Here is a 20,000-nt window from a genome sequence, read left to right on the forward strand (position 1 = left end):
CTAGAGGTTTGTCGACACTCCGTGCAGAGCCTTTGGGCCCAGACAAGATGGCGGCGGCCAGAGTAAGTTAGGGAGAGAGTAATGACAGTAGCGTCGATCCCATTGTGAGAATGGAAGGCGGAAGTGCTCTGTCTACGTCAATGAGATAGTTCCAATGTTGGAACTATAGCCCATAGAGGCCCGCTTTGCGGCGAGAGCAAAGCGTGACGTTACTCTCTTTTCTACACTCTGGCGACGGCCAAGGTAGGATTACTCATATATATATATCCAGTGGTGGGATCTAGTTTTCACTGTATATATCTATGGGCTTAATTCTGACGCCGGGGTTTTTCCCGTGGCCAATCACGTGACTCCTCCGAGTCCTCCGTTGGCCAGGGCTTACCAGCGCTACTAAACGAGGGCCACACAAGCACCGCCGGCGGCAGTGGCAGCGTCACTGGTCCCCATGGCAACGGTCCCCATGGCAACGCTCCCACTCTCCGAGCGGCCGATGACGTCACGTCCAACCCACTCGCTCGGTGTGTGAAGCAATGGAGGTTTGCAAGCCGAATGCTTAGGTATTGCTCACAATACTAAAGGTTTTCAGGCTGCATTTCTCCACAAAACCCCCCGTGACAGAAAAAGTATTGTTTTCCCGTGCAAGGGGTCCAGCAGCCAATACTCTGAGGGAGGAAGTCTCCTTCCTCTTGAGCTTGGGCGCTATTAAATAATTACTTCCGATACTTCTGTTTACTATCCCAGTACATCAGCGTTACACTGTGTGTGTACAGGGTTTTTCAGTACAGCAGTGACACACTGTGATTGTACTGATCAACTCCCCTGATCCGCAACAACACATTGTGGTTGTGCTGGTGTGTTTTCCACGTGCTCTTATGCATATAATCTCCTATGTCGGACACGGTGTTGTTCCTCTCATGCAGAGGGTAAGGCAACCATGTCTCTGAGAGAGGGGGTTCACTCTCTCTCCATAGTGAGTATGTTACGAAGAATTTGTCAAGAAACGCGAGGTTACGTTGTAACCCCGGTTTCCTTAGAATTCAGAGTAACATAGTCAGAGAACTATCTATGAATCGGAACCAACTGGTTTTCTATTCGTAATATTTTCTGGTGGAAAAGAAGGGGGGGGGGGGTACGACCCATTCTGAATCTGAAGGGTCTCAATAAATACTTGGGTCAAAGAGCGGACCTCTGTCTCCGCCATTTTGGAGGGACAGATGCCCCCTTTGCCGTACCGCCTCACGGACTACAGGCCTCGTTCGCCACTAACGAGCGACAAAGCACTCCCTAAGGGGAGGACGACTTTGTCGACGCTCCGTCCGGAGCCTTTGGGCTCAGACGAGAGGGCGACGGCCAAGGTAGGCTTACTTCGGACGGCCCCGTTTGTCAGAGTGACAGCGCCGTTGGTTTCCATGGAAACAGACAGGCTGCGCTGGCGGACAAACCGGATGCTGACGTCAGGCAAGGTCCCCGTGACCGGTCACGTGACCCCGCCGGGTCCTAACGGACCGTTAGTACCTCTACTGCCTCGAGCGGTCACCTCAGGGTTAGCACCGCTGGCGGCAGTGGCAGCGTCGCTGGTCCCCATGGCAACGCACACAGGGTTAGCGCTGCTAGCACCAGTAGTAGCGTCTTTGGTCCCCATGGCAACGCACACACAAAAAACCGGTTCCCTTGGAAACGGATCTCAACGTTTCTTGGCCCATGGTGATTTAGCCTTGACTAGCTTGTTAGCTGCTGGGTTTGCAGAACCTCCAGTCAGGCTACTGTTGCTTCGATTGGCGGCTAACTGGCCTCACTAACAACAACACATTGCAGTGTTGTTTTTTGGTGCAGCGCATAGCCAGCCCCGCTAAAGCAACACCACGGTGGCCACCTTCCACCGCTACCCTTCCACGGTCTCTAACGGCCCCGCATGTGCGGGTCCGCTGGATCACGTGGCGACATCACCGGTCCAGTTGGAAACGTGTGCGTTGTCCGCACTGGGTGACATCAGAGCCCCTCCTGACTCGCTTGCTGAGGCAGCTTGTTGGAGAGTTTGCATTCCGGAACTGTTTTACTATCCCGGTACTTCAGTGGTACACTGTGTGTGTAGGGGTTTTTCAGTACAGCAGTGACACACTGTGGTTGTACTGGTCAGCTCCCCTGATCAACAACAACACACTGTGGTTGTACTGGTGTATGACCCTCTCTGCGGACGGTGCGTTAAGGAGATGGGTGGACCAGCATTGTTTTCAATGCTTATTTCCACGTTCCTTTCTATCCACCACAGTCAGGAGGTGGCGCGGCACACAGACGTGGCCGTTTCCCCACTTGACGTCGAGGGATTTTTCACCGTCACCGTCCGTCGAGCGTCTTGGTCCCGTCTCAGCAGACCACCTTCATAGGGGATCTCGCTGGGCTAGACCAGGCTCACGGCGCGTCTGTCCCGGGCGGGATAGACAGCGTTTCGGCCTAGGGTCTTCTCGCGTGAGGCGACAAGTCACATACAGGCTATGCGTGCAGGCGACGGGTCTCATGACTTCGGCCTTACACCTGTTTCGTTTGGACAAGCCCCACGTGTGACATTTTTTCCCCGGAGGTGGATGTGGGCTCTTGGAGCCCCGTCCACCTGAGGTTGTCATGTCCTGATCGGAACCGACAACACCACGACCGTGTGCTATGCCAAAAAGCAGGGAGGCCTGGCCTCTCCAGTGTTGGACAGGCTAGCTGGCGATCTGACGCTGTGGTGCGACGCGCGCTTTACGTCAACCAGAGCCTCACAGGTACCGGGCCTCCTGAACAGTGGAGCGACTCTGTTGTCCAGGGGCATTTTTTGGTACGCAGATTGGCCTCTCCTCCGGAGATAACAAGCCAGATCTGGGCCAGGTTGGCCGACTGAACTGCTTTATGCATTCCCGTCACTGGAGTTGGTCCTCTCAACTTGTCAGACTCCACGGACTGTCAGTGCCACTGGTGGCACTGGCGTGGGGCGCATGGAGGTTAGGAATAATCCTCTCCTCTACAACGAGCCCTGGGCCCTCCCCCCGATCAGAGATCTGCTACGGCAGGCAGGGGTCGGAATTTTCCACAAGCAACCTCAGGACCTAGACCGGTGGGCTTGGCCCGTGAGGGGGAGACCTTGACTTCTTATGGCCTGCCCCCTGAGGTGGTAGCTACCATCCAGGGGGCGAGGGCCCTTTCCACGAGGTCTGCGTACGACGACAGGTGGAACCTGTTCGTGTCATGGTGTCTGGGTCAGTCACCGCCGGTTGAGGCCTTCCGGGCCTCGGTACGCAGCATCCTCATGTTCTTGCAGGACAAATTGAACCAAGGTCTGGTTTTCTCGACGGTTAAGGTGTACCAGGCGGCCATTTCCGCTTGTCACGTGGGTTTTGATGACATGACGGTTGGCCGACATCCGCTGGTGCGTAGTTTTATGAACGGTGCCAGGCGGGCCAGGCCGGTCTCTAGGCCTCTGTTCCCGGCCTGGGACCTGGCGGTGGTGCTGGGGGCGCTTTGCCTCCCACCGTTCGAGCCTTTTCACTCTATGGATCTGGAGATCGTTAGTCTCGAAACGGTTCTTGTGGTTGTTTTCACTACAGCTACACGGGTCAGCGACATACATGCGCTCTCAGTAAGTTCGGAGTGCATGAGGTTCTTGGGAGACGACAGCAGGGTTTGGTTAAGCCCAACATGGCGTTTGTTCCCAAGAACGGAATGGTGACCCAGACACCGGTTGAGCTGATAGTTTTTCATCCGCCTCCTTTCGCTTCGGCAGAGGATAGGCGGCTGCACTGTCTCTGCCCAGTGAGGGCGTTGAAGCTCTACTGCCAGAGGACGGCGGTCGGCCGGTCGTCGTCGCAACTTTTTGTCTCCTTCGGCCCAGATGGTCGGAGGAAGGCAGTGACTAAGGCGACGCTTTCTAGATGGAGTGTGGATGCCATTAGGCTGGCCTACGTCAGTAGTGGCGCTCCAGTTCCAGAAGGACTGAAGGCTCACTCTACTAGAGGCGTGGCTACTTCCTGGGCCCTCTCCAGGGAAATGTCGGTCCAGGAGGTGTGCGCGGCCGCAAACTGGTCGTCTCCATCGACTTTTGCGGCTTTCTACAGCCTGGATGTGGCAGCGGCGTCAGGGGCGCACGCTGTACTGGACATAGCGGCTGTCTCTAGTTAGGGTAGGGGAGGTTAGGCAGGTCTTTTGTGTAACCCGCCTTTTTTCCCTTCTCTACCTTCCTTCTCTTGAGTCCCCTCGGAACCACCGTTGGTAGGTTTCCAGGGGAGGAGGCCCTGTTTCCTTGTTTTCACTTATGGGTCAGACTTGTGTCTGTTCATTAGATGAATAGGCAGACTTGGTCTGTCAGGGTCCTTTTCTTTCAATTATATACCGCACCCCGGCCCGGAGGGCTGGGGCACCCGTGAGGCCGAAGGTCACGTCCAGGGGGACGGGGCCTTATGGCTAGGGGGCGTGCGGACCTGAGATTCGGTATGGCTATAAGCCCCAGGGGGGTTTATGTATCCCATAGTGAGTATGTTACGGAGAATTAGACAAGAAACTCAGGGTTACGGATGTAACCCCGGTTTCTTTAGAATTCGGAGTAACATACTCACCTAACACCCCTGTTTGTGTGCATCTGCATGCAGGAAGCGTGTTAAAGAGGATGAGCCACGTCACGCAAGAGGTTTTATACCTCTTCCGGTCTACCGGACACGTGACATACCCTTCTCAGCCAATGAATGGCCCGGGAGTTTATGGTATGTAGCTCTGCATCAACGCCAGGGGGCGCTGATATCCCATAGTGAGTATGTTACTCCGAATTCTAAAGAAACCGGGGTTACATCCGTAACCCTGAGTTTCTTTCTCTGCTTCTTCTTGCTGGCTTCCAATATTCTCAGGTTTATCTCCATCATTCCTTTTCTCATTTCTTCATCTGTGTGTTCCTTCTTTTACTTTTTCTGTGTACCTTTTCCTTGTTCCTTAACACACATTGATTTTCTTTTTGTCTTTCATTTCGGCTTAGTAACTCGGCTAGTAACTAAAGTTTTCAAAAAGTTAAAAAAGTAAATATAAAAAGTACAATATTTTGTCTCTGAGATGTAGTGTAGTAAAAGTAAAAGTATTGAAAATTGGAAATACTCCAGTAAAGTAAAAGTACCTCAAAATGGTACTTAAGTACAGTACTTGAATAAATGTGCTTAGTTTACTTTCCACCACTGACTACTTCTATCACCACCACCACCAACAACAACTCGAAAAGTGCACTCCTCAGATCATAGAATTGTCATACCCAGGACTGTGTCATTCCTGTGGTGCAGCCATCAGGACACGAGGAAGCTGCGGGGGGATGGAGTTTGTGCGACAGATGGTGCAACTTTTTGGATATAGGAAATAGCCCACCAGTTTGTGAATCCATAATTACAGGGAAACTGTACAGATTATGAAAATCCTGTTTGACAGTCAATGTCAACACGACACACAAGAGCATTTGTGCCTAATTTGTGCCTCACACAGACAGACTCACAGAATCACGGGGGCGGAAACATAATCCCCTCCTCCAGCTGTTCCGGCCTGGCGGAGATAATTGTAATACCTTATTTAAATGTTTTGGACAACATTATAAAGTGCTTTGACAGTGGCAAATAACTACATGGTGTATAATAAATGATATAAAACTAAATTAAAATAGAATGTGCCCCTCCAGGACATATATACCAGACGTATGCCAAGCAGTGCATAGCCATGGCTAATCAATCTGTTCCCACTGCTACCGCCAGGCAGATACCGCAGTATCAAATGCCATATTACGAGACTAAGGGACAGTTTCCACAACCAGGTCATTAGGCTGCTGAATAGTCGCTGTCTGATAGTAGGTTACTCTCACTTTATGACTGCAGATACATTCCCATTCCTACATTGTGTGCATGTGTGATATCTGCTGCCATTTACTGTATGTATTTTATTTGCACAAGAGACACTCTGCATCTTTATTCATTTATATTTGATATTTGTTGTTCCACAACTTTTTATCCCCTAGTTGCAAAAGCCAGCATGCAGGACCCCTTGAGTTGCTAATCTAGTCTTTGGAACTGAGAGCAGCAAATCTATAAGACTCTGTACCCAATCTACATCTTGCTGCACAGGCAAAACAACACGTTATCAAGTACCTACTTAAGCGCCAAAGATTAGCTGTTCACAGACACACAGGCAGTTAGTCAAGCAGTTAGTCAGGCAGGCAGACAGACATACAGACAGACATACAGACAGACAGACAGACGGACAGTGGTGAAAACAATCTCTGGCCTAGCGCCGTCTGGCCTGGCGGAGATGATAGGCCTAATTTTGAAACGCCAATACCGTTCCTGTCCCCGTTCCCTGTATTCACACGAGTCACAGCTGTTATGGGTTGTGCAGTTCACAGATGTAACTGAAATGGCATTTGAAAACAACATTCAACAACAAACCACTCACAAAACAAGCTGCAATGTGTTTTTTTTATTGCACATGTGAGTGACGTTGCCAGGAAACACAGTGCAGAGGGCACACTAGTTAAGTGGCTCAGGGGCTGCCCGCTACTGATAGTTGACAGCGGGTCTAACATGGCACGTACCAACTTGTCCAATACTGCCTTGTATAGCTTTATTAAATCAGGGACAAGTCAACTGAAGCATGACTGTTCTTTTTTTTTTTTAACAGCAACTCTGTTAAAAGAGCCATCCATGCCTCAGGCGTTAGTCAGATTCACCCATGGGAGCCCGCTCAGTACAACCACAATCTTCTATTGTTAGCTACTGAGCTGAGCAAGTGGAGCTATGACATTAGCCGTTTAAGGATTATAATAAATCCTTAAGCCTGATTTAGACTTGTGGTGTAGACTTGTAGGTTGTGGTGGAAAAAAGTACAGTAATGCATAACAAACACCATGTATAAATTATAAATGATATGCTGTATATTAATATTTGGGCTGAAGGAAGGGGTGTGATAGGGGTATGTTAACAAGAACATAATCTGAGAATGCATCTTTGTTGAATCATTGAATCAATCCTGCCCCCCCCCAGAACGCTCGCCCCCAGCGGTTCTTGTATTCTTGTCAACGCTGAGTTGGTGATGACCGGGATCAAACTCATGACCTTGTGGTTGAAAGGAGAGTGCTCTACCGACTGGAGTAAGGTTAGGTTTAGGAATAGTTTTTACTGAGGTTACGTTTAGGAATACCTGGTGGCGACCGTTCCGAGGTCACCGTATTTGACCCAGGGCAAGCGTGTTTTGTATTCCACTGTATTTGTATCTCACTGTTCTCTATCTCAGAGCCCAATGAACCCTCAGCAGAGGTCTTCAACGTTTTTCAGACCAAGGACCCCTTAGTTGAGAGAGAGGTGAAGCAGGGACCCCCCACTACATATTGTATACAATGGTGTCAAAGATTAAACTTTTTCTTAGATTTAATAGATAGCTTCATAGACTTGTTTGACAGCAACTATCATCAGTGTATGTTGGATTCATGTTAATGTTGTATTTTGTATTTGATATCCTATCACACAAAGATTTGTTGGCCCCCCTTGTAGTAACCCCGAGGACCTCGTAGGGGTCCCCGGACCCCCTGTTGAAGACCCCTGCTCTACACTATATAATTTCACAGAATGTTTGCCCGACCAAAATTGAGGTGCTGGGGTTCAAGTGGTTAAAAATGCTTTTCCTTAGAACAAAATGCACACTTAGCTGATCTTGGATCAAACCCCCTGCCACAGTAACCTACCTACACTTGTCCCTGTCGGCTTACCTATACTGTCTGTCTCCGCTAAGAACAGTGAACTGCCCACTCTCTATGATATGTAAATAAGGGCTATATTCACTTCTGAAATGTATAAGCTCAAAAAACCTGGGGATTATTTATAATCACCTGACTGTCAATCCGAATGTGTGTGTGTGTGTGTGTGTGTGTGTGTGTGTGTGTGTGTGTGTGTGTGTGTGTGTGTGTGTGTGTGTGTGTGTGTGTGTGTGTGTGTGTGTGTGTGTGTGTGTGTGTGTGTGTGTGTGTGTGTGTGTGTGTGTGTGAATGGTTGTTTGCCTTTCCTGTCATTACCTACATGAGTCTACAGTATACTGTAGTTAAAGCCACCTTTTCTTGTAAAAGGACAGTGAGATAAGGAGAGAGAACCTGTCAGAAGAGGATAAAGGAGGTAAGGGGGATTTAACCCATTCAATCCGGGCGCGCATCTGTGTCATTGGTTATAGCCAAGATTTTTGGCTATAACCATTATCTTTATACTTACTTTGGCTATCGTAGCAGATCTACAAGCTCATGTAGATCTGCTATTTCTGAAAAACATTTGTGCAAATCTTTGAATACATGGATTTTTTTTTAACAACATTTTTTAACTCAAATCTTTGCTTCTGGGGGGGGGGGGGGGCCCTGGAACAACATATTTTGATGGGGATCGGCGGCCAAAAACATTTTATTTGAAGTGGTCCTTGACATGAATACGTTTGAGAACCACTGATATAGCAACAACAGTTTTTCAGAAAAAAAAGTGAAGACAATTGTTGAGACATTTGACAGTTACAAACGTTTGCTTTAAAAAAGATATATAGTCAAAGATTTGCACAAATTTTCACGATTGAATTTTCTTTTTGCAGATATACAAGCTCATAGCGTGGCATTCGGTGCCACGCTATGAGCTTGTTGATCTGCTATTTTTGAATAGCCAAAGAAATCTTAAAAATGACACAGACGCTTTCCCGGATTGAATGGGTTAAAGAAGGAGAGGGGGGATAAGGAAAGACGAGAAGGAGGACAGCAATAAGAGGAGGAGGTCGAATGAGGTAAACTGCAAGCAGACGGAAGCATAAGAGGACAAGGTAGTGGAAAACGAAGACATGGAAGGAGGGAGAATTATGGAAAGGGATTTGTCAATAAACAGACTTGAGGTATTCTGTAAATATTCCTTTTTTACGAGACAGAGAGGGAGAGGTAGTGGGCGCGTTCACAGCAAAACTCTTGAGTGTTGGCGTAACTTTCAAAGTTAAAGGGATAGTTCACCCCCAAAAATGACTTTGTTTCTATCGATTAGTCACCACATGGAGACTTAAATTCATTTTTTTTTGTTTTCTTTGTGTCTCCTACCGGAACCGCTGCCGGTCATCAAATTATTGGCTAAGGAATGCTGACAAAAACAAAACAATAACTATGAATTCAAGTCTCCATGGGGTGACTGATCGATAGAAAAAAAGTCATTTTGGGGGTCAACTATCCCTTCAAAAACGAACATCCAGGACTTTTACTGTGTGTGAAGAGGGGACAGAGAAGGGCAATACGAATTATTGGAAAGGATGCAAGAGTGTGATCGATATCAGCAATTCACCCACTGTTGTGTTGTTGTTGTGTTTGGAGGGCATGTTACACAGCATTACACTCCATTACACTCCATTACACTCCATCCTGGCTCTTATGGAGGTCAGGACCAAATCAACCGACATCAAATTGACCCCTCAAGAGTACAATTAAGTTTGTTCATTAGCAGCTAATCATGTATAGTATATATTTATACGGCGTAGGATGCTGGGAGGAAGACAATAACAGTGAGAAGACCTTGATGACATTCGATTCGGGGGCACGGCGGGTATCCGGGGATCTGGGGGCCAGCGGGGGTCCATGTAGTGATGTAGGGGCCGGGGGGGGTTACCAGCAGGGGTTTGTCTGATTATACGAGTGGTCAGCGGGGGGCGACAGGCTCACATGTAGTTTGTTTGAAAGGAGAGCGGGTGTTCTGCTCCCGGCTATTTCAGTCAGACAGTTTAGGAAGTTAGAAAGGGCTTTGATTGTCTCAACGAGTCCAAAAGGACCAGGAAAAGGCAAAGTTCACTACAAACATAGACATTTAGTGAACCACAAAGGGATGGGTGATTTCCAGTGGTGGAAAGTGACTAAGTACAGTACATTTACTCAAGTACTGTACTTCATTACAATTTTGAGGTAAAATACATTAACTACTTCAGCCCTATTTAAACTTTGGCTATTTGAAAATAGCAGATCCACAAGCTCACAACGTGACACATCGCGACGCGTTTTGAGCTTGTAGATCTGCTATTTTCTAAAGATTTTAATACATTTTATACCTATGATACCCTATAAAACAGGATATTCTGCATAAGAAGTACTTTTACTTTTGGTACTTTGAGTATATTTCGATGGCAATACTTTTGTAGCCGACTTTTACTCAAGTAGGCCTACATTTTGATTACCAGACTTTTACTTGTAACAGAGTGTTTCTTTCTAAATTACAGTATTGATACTTTTACTTAAGTAAAATATTTTAGTACTTTTTCCACCACTGGTGATTTCCTATATTACCCACAGTATACTTTGCACCTTTGTCTAGCTAACAACAGCTTCATTGTTCAGTTTCTGTATATCCCTCCATTTCTTCCACTTTTAGTAAAGCCTGAAAGTCATTCAAATCTAGCCACGTTCTCTATTGGCACCAACAAAAGCTCAGCCAGGATTAGTATCACTGGGGGGGGAGCTCTGGAAATATAATTTAGCACCGTGGATCAATGCAATTAATTATCACTACTGCTTCTGCAGCAACCTGCCACTTACCCCGACTGTTTCGTTTCTATTCGGATCGACACAGTCAGTCATTAAAAATCATTTCCGGCCTTTCAGAGCTTATAAATAGCAGAAGTGGAACAGCCTTCAACGAGGTGTGAATACGGTAATATAATCCTCTCACATGCATGACAGGATGAGCAGGAAATAAATGTTTTTTACGTTTTTTTTTGTTGTTCTGATACCAGTATTGGAAAAGCTGCCGGTATCGGCGAGTATGCCAGTATATGTCATTCCGATACCATGTAATTTATCACATGAAGATAATTTACAGTCATCAATTGTTTTTTTTTGTTGTGAATGCTTCACTGATGTTTTATACTCTTACTGTACTATTTACATTATTATTTTACTAACTTGTAGCTGCACTTTTTTTTATGTATTCCTAGATCAATGGTTCTCAAACCTTTTGATTTCAAGGACCCCCATAACTCTGAGAGTGTGCAAATGGAACCGAATGGACCCTTACGGGTCCATTCGGTTCCATTTGTACACTCTCAGAGTTACAGACGTGTAACTGGTCCATTTGGAACCCCTCCAAGGAACCCAGAGAGTCCCTGGACCCCACTTTGAGATCCACTGTCTTGGATTCTTTTAAAGTTACACACTGGTATCAGATCGGTACTCGGTATCGACCGATACGCAAGTTATCGGAATTGGTGTCTGAAAGGAAAAAATGGTACATCAGTAGTTCTCTAGTTTCTCTAGTTTTTTTTTTCAAATCCAAAATGCTTAGAGCGGCAGATCAAAGCTGTTTTGACGGTAGCATACTGTATAACCATACTATACACCAGAAGACTTTGAAAAGACTTAAAGTCTGATACCCTCTCACTCCAAAATGCCTCTTCAGGAGGTGTTTTAGCTTAGCCCTCCTCTTTGTAGTACGAATGGGACGTGTCTGTGTATTAATAAAACTGTCCAAAGATGTGAAATACAATCTTTTTTTGGTGTCAGGCTTGCCTGTAGACAGATTCATCAATAGAAGTACACGGAACAATGGCGTAATGCTAACAACACCACTTTATTAAACAATCCTACTTGTACCATTTATCACGCACTAGACTATAATGTATAAATCACACAGTGCAGTGGAAACAACGCAGCACAATCAATGATCTATAAAGCATGGATCATTTAATCACTCTGAATGAATAGAAAAGGCAATGCAATAAACCACTGATGAAATGCTTATGATCACAAGCCTATAAAACCAAAGTGTGGCCTTTTCACAGATTAATGAGGGGAATATGAATTAGGCGTCGATATGGGATCTGAAACTGATAGGGGGAAAGGGGGTGAAATAAGAAAGCGGGAAAGGTGTGGGTAAAAGCCGAAAACGTAACTATGGATACAATACTAGTCCTTAAGCCAGCAAGGGCTATTAAGAGTATCCTATCAAAATTACTAAATACAAATGCGTGTAAACGAGCATTCAAAGAGCATGATCAATTCTCACAGCAGATAAATACATGTACAGGTAATCCAGCAGCATTGGCAGTGAAAGCAAACGACTCGTAACATTTTTTTTGCCTAACTACTTCCTAACTAAATGTATTATTATTATTATTTTATGCGAATGGAGCATATTGCTTTTGCATAGTGAAATGATCAAAATAAAAACTTGCAAAGTAAGTAAGTAAAGTAACTTAATATTAGGGGCTATAGTCTGTTCTCACCAAGTGGGCAGAGTGGTCGACAAAAACTATGCCTAAACCTAACGTTGATCCTAATAGAATAATTTGCAACGCATTTTAGATAAGGTAAACAAAAAAAGCGCCACGGAGTCGCATGGTGTTTCAAGGTTTGGGGAACTATTTAATGCGGTCGTCCCATGCGTGCGTCACAGGCCAAGTGGGCGTTGCCAAGTTACAGCGATTCGGTGGTAAAGGGCCATTTGTGTCTTGAAGAGCTCCATGTCCAATGGTGGCTTTGCTGTTCAGGTTCTGTGGGCCTTGGCTCAGGGAGGTTGGGCTCAGTCCTGGGGATGGCTTTGAGCTGACTTCTCAGTCCAAATAATCACACGCGTAGCAGTAGCATAGTTTACAGCTTTTCATTCTCGCTACTGCTGGATTTATGTGGTGGGAATATTTGTGTGTATATTATGTCTAAAAGAGGAGACAGAAAACAAAATAATCGAATTACACTGTGGGTCATATTGCAATTAAAGAAATACAATTAAATGGATCAATGGTGAAGCCCAGGTTTTGTTTCTTTTGTTGTGAATTTTCTTCTCAGTCCTTCACTCCTTTCTTTCAGTGTTATAAGACATCATTGTGGAAGGTGGTCTTTAGAATTTCATTAACTCTCTCTCTTATTAGAAAATGTGCTTCTCCCTCTTACTTATCTGTCGCTGTCTCTCTCTCTCCTTTTCTCTCACTCTTTTTCCTTCTGCATATATATTTCATCTATACCCCCCCCCCACCCTGGTCCCTGACCTCCCCCTCATCTCCAGTGTTGCCATGTCTGCTTATTATAGGCAAGTTTGGGCTTGTGTTCGTGTAAAGTCGCTTGTAAATATTGGTGGTTGTGTTTTTTTGGGCTTGTTTCTAAAACGTAGTTGCATATTTGGGCTTGCTTCCTAAATGTTGTTTAAACCAGTGGTTCTTAAACCATTGTCATGTCAAGGACCCCCAAATTTATATTTATTTTTCCTACCGACCCCCCCGCATCTGCAAATATTTTGTACCAGGGACCCCCATATCAGATTTGTGTTAAATTGTTTCGAAAAATATTCAAAATTTTGAAAATGGCAGATCTTTCCAAATAGCCATTATATAGATTTAAAGTGCTCATGTGGCCTATTTTTGGTTCTTGTTTTCATAGACCTGGTCGCTCATTTCTCTCGCAAAATCTGGCAACACTGCTCATCTCTCTTTCACTCCTTTCTCTCCACGTGTCTTCTCTCTCTGTCAGTGTGCCGGTGGATGGGTCTGGTCCCATGAAGCACTGCTGCAAAGGCTTCTGCATCGACGTCCTCAAGCGACTGGCCAAGATCGTGGGCTTCACCTATGACCTCTACCTGGTGACCAACGGCCGGCACGGGAAGAACATCGACGGAGAGTGGAACGGCATGGTGGGCGAGGTCAGACTTTACTGCACTACAGTGTACTTTGTATGTGACACCAGGGTAGGAATTGGAGGCCACAAAGGCTTGGTTTGGCCTTGTGCCCTTTAAAAAAATGGCATGCCCTGAGGCCACAGTGGCCTTAATGCCCCAGCTGACAGTACTACTTTCTCCTCTGTCTCTTTCTTGTCAATATGTAGACACTAGTGTCTCTTTCTTGTCATGTAGACACTAGGGGTGGGACGATATATCGATATATCGATATATCGATATATCGCGATACTTTCTCCCGCGATAAATAATCGATATCCTGCCGAAAAATATCGATATAAAAAAAAAGTTTGTGATACGTTGTTTTTCCTACTCTGTATTTGTGTAATGATGATTTTGAACTGTTTGGTGCTATTTTATGTGTTTATGAATTGAATACAAGGACTATCGTGATATATCGTTGGTGAATTTTCATGCAATATATCGTGATATCGCAATATATCGATATTTTCAGATATCGTGATATATCGTTGGTGAAATTTCTTGCAATATATATCGAATATCGTGATATCGCAATATATCGAACATGTCGAATATCGTGATATATATTGTTATCGTGGGCCTAATATCGTGATATATATCGTATCGTGAGGTACCCATATCGTCCCACCCTAGACACCAGTGTCTCTTTCTTGTCAATATGTAGACACCAGTGTCTCTATCTGGTCATGTAGACACCAGTGTCTTTTGTTGAGATTCTGAATTCTTAACTCCCCTGAATCCCCATCTTTAAACCAATCCAGTGACTTTGATTGGTGCAGGGCAGAGCATGGATCAGATTGTAAATACCATTATTTATTTATGTCACTGCAGATAGTCTATATATTACATTTAAAATCATCCTTAACCCATAAATTCAATTAATTCTTTCAATGGCTTTTATTTGATAGCCTTCCTGCCCTGGCATTTGGCCTTTGTGCCCTAAAAAAATGGACATCCCCAAAGGCCAAGTGGCCTTGCCCCTAAAATGACGAAACACAGTATGAATTCTGACGGCTACGTTAACTCTTAAAAGTGTACAAATGTAACCAGTTAGTTGCAAATGGATACATTAACACTGAGGATGTTTACTGTGCACCTAATACAGTACATAATAGTCTAGAAAGTTTCCAATAGTGGGCATATATAGGCAGGGTTTGATTTGCTGGGGGAATGAGGCCTCTGCTTTTTATATCCCCCTCCTTTGGTCATTTATTCTGATCACCGTTTCATCTTGGCTTCTGGTCAGACTGAATGAAATACATGCATTTTCCTTTGGGAAAATGTATATCGGTACCGTTTAATATCACAATTGCAGTGTGAACTTGTGGATCGCTAATTTAGCTTTTTATCGTACAGCAAAATATATGCAGGAGGGCTTAGGTGATACAAAAGAATTCCCCCATCTCAGTTTTTAATTTTGTTTTACGTTTTTATTGACGTTCTCGCCGCTGTTCCAGCAATTACCTTGTACAGATGTCCCTATCTTATCACTAAGTGGAGATCTCCCATTGTCTGGCAATGTCTGTAAGGTATTCTTTTTTTATCTACACTCCTCCTCATGTATTTCACTTCCACACTGTGTCTTTACTGCCCTGTTCCTATGTGCTCACACTGCCACTTCCCCCCTTTATCTAATCTTCTCAGATCACAGGAACACTACGACTTCAAATTAATGCAGTCCACAAAAAAACGTTATCTTTGATAGATTCCTCACTTTTAATGATGCGTAATATATGGAGTTCCAGAGGGCAAAGTGCAGTATACAATGCATGAACAGAGTAACAAGTATCAACAAGGGTATTGTCGCTTTTATAATGGTTACAAAGAAACATTTACATTTAAGTTTTATGCATATCTGACAATTGAAAACTAGAAACCAGCAGGGAAAAGAGGGCTGAAGAACATGCTATATGGGAATTGCCGTGGCCCCATGAAGCCCAATTATCTGGAATATGTTTTAGAATGCATGACTGGAGCTGTCATTAATAATGGAAAAAAATAATGTTTGCAGCGAACGCACTGCCCTTGAGAAAGTAATGCAAAGTGCTGTTTGTTCAGTGTTCGTCTCTTGAAATCCCGCCAGAGCGTCCTCTCCTGTGCCTCCAGTGCAGTGGTGGAAAGTAACTAAGTACATTTACTCAAGTACTGTACTTAAGTACAATTTTGAGGTACTTTTACTTTACTGGAGTATTTCCAATGTTCTATACTTTTACTTCTACAAAGTTACTTTACTTTATAGTTACTTTGTAGATTTTGATTATTATTACAACACATACATTAACCACTTCAACCCTACAGTATATATACTTTGGCCGATTTACACGCTCACAACGGGTAGCTTTGCGACGCGTTGTGAGCTTGTACAATAGATTGGCTATTTTCAAAAGATTTGTATAAATGACAAACCTGTGAAATGGGACATACTGCATAATGAGTACTTTATTTACTTTTGGTACTTTAAATATATTTTGATGCCAATACTTTTGTACTTTTACTCAAGTAAATTTTGAATACCGGACTTGTACTTGTAACAGAGTGTTTCTACATTGCGGTATTGATGCTTCTACTAAAGTAAACCACTGCTCCAGTGGTGCAGTCAGTGGTGGGAAAGTAACTTTACTTAAAGCACTGACTGTACTTAACTGCTTTTATGCCTCCTCCTCCCTCTCCTGCCCACGTCTGTATTTAAACGAAATGAGAGGAAAAAACATGAGGAAAGACTATGAACCAAGACTCTGCAATAAAGAGAATAGTGCTGCAGAGTCAATTAAGAACCAGAAACCCAGGCTGCCCTGAAGGCTATAGCAGTTAATGCGTAGTAATTGTAATTTCCTTGGTTCACTCAAGACCTCTGTTGCATGTCATCTCCATTATCTACCCTGTGCCGTCTCTGCACTAAAACGTCTCTATCTTAAAAAATAAGAAATAAAAGAAGTAGCTTTAGATGACTGCAATAAACACATTGACATAATTACTGATACAGCAGTTAAAGCTACAATCTGGAACTTATTTCATGGTACAGAAAGGGGTGTGCCGATACACTAATTTCACCAAACGATACGATACGATATTTGGCTCACAACTTCGATACGATTTCGATACGATACGCACTTTTTTTTATTATGAAAAATATATGGGGGAGAAAAAAAGCAAATGCAAACAAATAATTCTGTTTTTGCATTATTCAGATATGCGAACTTGTAGCTTTTCAGCTACACTAGCCGTTTTGAATCCAAATAGGGCAATAGTGTGACACCTGACCCGAAAAAAAACCAACATGTTGTCACCCTTTTCACCTCGGGGCTGTTTGCATGCCTGATTATTATTATTGTAAAAAAAAAAAAAAAAAAAATTGAAAACGATATTTTTTTTTCTCAAAACGATACATATTGTCACGAAAACGTATCGCGATATATCGGCACACCCCTATACAGAATGCTAGTGCAATGGAATACAAGAACGCTTGCCCCAAAAGACGCTCGCCCCGGGTCAAATCCGCAGACCTCGGAACGGTCGCCACTCAGTAAAACTATGCTTAAACCTAACCTTATTCCTAAACCTAGCCTTATTCCTAAACTTAACCTCAGTAAAACGTTGCCTAAACCTAACCTTATTCCTAAACTTAACCTCAGTAAAACTCTGCCCAACCCTAAACTTATTCCAAACCTTATCCTCAGTAAAACAAACACAAGAACCGCTTGGGGCGAGTGGTCCGCAAAAGAAATGTGGGCGAGTGTGTTTTGGGGCGAGCTTACTGTTGGAGGATGTCTGCCTACTCTTCCACTGAGAACTTGTAGACTCTCGTATCCTGTAGGACCATCGGTTCCCAAACTTTTTGGCTCAAGACTCAAAAGAGAAATCAGACGTTTGCCCCGGACCCAAACTAGAGAAAACTTTTTTTTAAATGTATTTATGGATTTTTTCTTTTTTCTTTTCATTTATGAAATGCTTTAGAAAAATGTTGTGATTTTATTTTTTGTATATAATATTTAGAAATAATATGCTTTTTTTTTTATTATGAAGGAAACAGAAAAAAGGAGATGTTTACTCGTGACCTATAAACAATTCCAAGTGCTTGTTAGGGTGAGGGGTCCCCAGTTCAAATATGATTATTTTGGACGGTCCCCAGTTCAAATATGATTATTTTGGAGGATCCCCAGTTCAAATATGATTATTTTGGGGGGTCGCGGCCTGAAAAGGTTGAGAACCACTGCTGTAGGACACCTACTGGTTGCCAATCGCTGATTCCGTCTTCTACTGGGACGCAGCTTGGGCTGGTGATAGTTTGGTCTCACATGGGAGAGCCGGGTTCGAATCCCTGAGAGAACAAAGACTTGGACTGCAGATTTTTTTTTCTTTTTTTACATTTATTGAACACAGTGGGGGAATTTAATTGTCTATTTCGGTAGTAAATAGATGGATAAAGGCAGCAACAGAAACCTTTCAACATGTCATGACAAAAATAGAATCACAGGCTAAAATAAATATCAAACGTGCCATTCTGTAACTCGAGCAAACACGGATACTGCTAGAAGTTGAAAAGCTGTGCCAAAATGTTAATTTAATTGTACTCTGAGAGAGATCCTTTCAGGACCCATTTGGTAGTGTCAGAATTACAAATGGATAAATTAACACTTTGTTTCACTGTGTAGCAAGTACGCACCTACAGCATCAGATATGGAAGCTTCAAATAATATGCAGAGTGAACGAAGTGAGACTCTGGAAAACAAAGTTTGCTACCGTTTGCATTTGAGTTTTTCAGGGGCAGAGTTGAATACCTTCTCAATCCAGAGGGCTTATTTTCATGTCGGCATGTTTTACTTGCACTTTTCCATCACCGGCTCTCGTTTTCCCTCAGTAAAAGAGTTTAAGTGTGAGTGTATAAAAACGCTGTGTACCTTTTCAACTCACTCATTGGCACATATTTTCAAAGTCTGTTTGATCTGAGCGCTGCTGTGAAATTCATTGTTATCCCTTTTTTAAATCCTTTAAAAAAGCAACCAAGTCACACAAAACCGAATGAGAGAGAGGGAGAGAGAGAGAGAATGGAAGAGAGAGAGAGAGAGAGAGAGCGAAAACTCTGCGAAAATAGCAGATCTTCGAGCCCACAACGAGTTGAGCACTTGAGCTTGTTGATCAGCTTTTTTGGAGTAGAGGGAAAAAAAGGTTGAGAACCACCATTAACACCACCTTGGAAATAGCCGATCGACAAGCGTCTCGCTGCGACACGTTGTGATCTTGTCGATCCGCTAATTTCTACGAAAGCTTTCCCCACAATAAGGATGCTGGAGTTTCAGTTGTCAAGGGATTACATAAGGTCTCATTGGAGGTGTCAAAGCACATGAGATATGACGGTACACTATCCAGGTCTGAGGGAACTCTAGCAGACGTGAGATAAAACGGATTTGACACACACTTCCAGTAGACAATAATAACTGTTTTGGCAACGTTAACCTTGACAGAATGGAATAAAGCCACAAGATAGACTGTCCACAATGAAGGCAAAAGTTCTAACGTCACACTCAAAGTTATACATTTCCAATTTACAGAGGGAGAGTTAGAGTACGACAATACAGACACTGTTCGTGTGCGTGTGCGTGTGCGTGTGCGTGTGCGTGTGCGTGTGCGTGTGTGCGTGCGCGTGCGTGCGCGTGCGCGTGCGTGACAGCTGCTGTGTAATTTCCAGGCTGCCAGGGCCCCTGTGGTGGCTGGATTAATAAAGTCTGTTTAACATGGGCTTGGACATGGACGAGGGATCACACACACACACAACACACACACACGCGCACACACGCACACACACACACACACACACACACACACACACACACACACACACACACACACACTGTGTGTGTTTTGTTGTGTGGATATATTGTTTACCTGAGCACTGTTGCCCCCCCCCCCCCCACCCCCCCCTCTCTCTCTCTCTCTCTTCTCTCGTCTCTCTCTCTCTCTCTCTCTCTCGTCTCTCTCTCTCTCTCTCTTCTCTCTCTCTCTCTCTCTCTCTCTCTCCTTTGTTCCCTATAGCTGCCTCCTGCCCATGCTTCTGGCTGCTGCAACTCTGCTGCTGCAACTCATTAAACGTTTAATTACACACACACACACACACACACACACACACACACACACACACACACACACACACACACACACACACACACACACACACACACACACACACACACACACACACACAGATGGCGGCTGACTGTATGTGAGAACTGATATGTTTAATTTTGTCACTGTCATATCCTCGCAGGTCACTCTCTGCAACTCCAGGCAGCAATTACTTCCGTCTAAAAAAACTCTCTCTCTGGC

General features: G+C 44.3%; 1 protein-coding gene across 1 annotated transcript in view; it reads left to right on the top strand.

Annotated features, from left to right (window-relative positions):
* Positions 1 to 20,000, top strand: part of grin2da (glutamate receptor, ionotropic, N-methyl D-aspartate 2D, a) — a gene marked incomplete at both ends in the record, with an annotated part of 249,084 nt that overhangs the window by 163,079 nt on the left and 66,005 nt on the right. Inside the window, one exon of the mRNA XM_080442541.1 lies at positions 13,496 to 13,664. Coding sequence (XP_080298667.1) covers positions 13,496 to 13,664 — 169 coding nt within the window. The remainder of the gene's footprint in view (positions 1 to 13,495; positions 13,665 to 20,000) is intronic.

Source organism: Gymnoscopelus braueri (assembly GCF_963280865.1).
Source record: "Gymnoscopelus braueri genome assembly, chromosome: 11".
NCBI lineage: Eukaryota > Metazoa > Chordata > Actinopteri > Myctophiformes > Myctophidae > Gymnoscopelus > Gymnoscopelus braueri.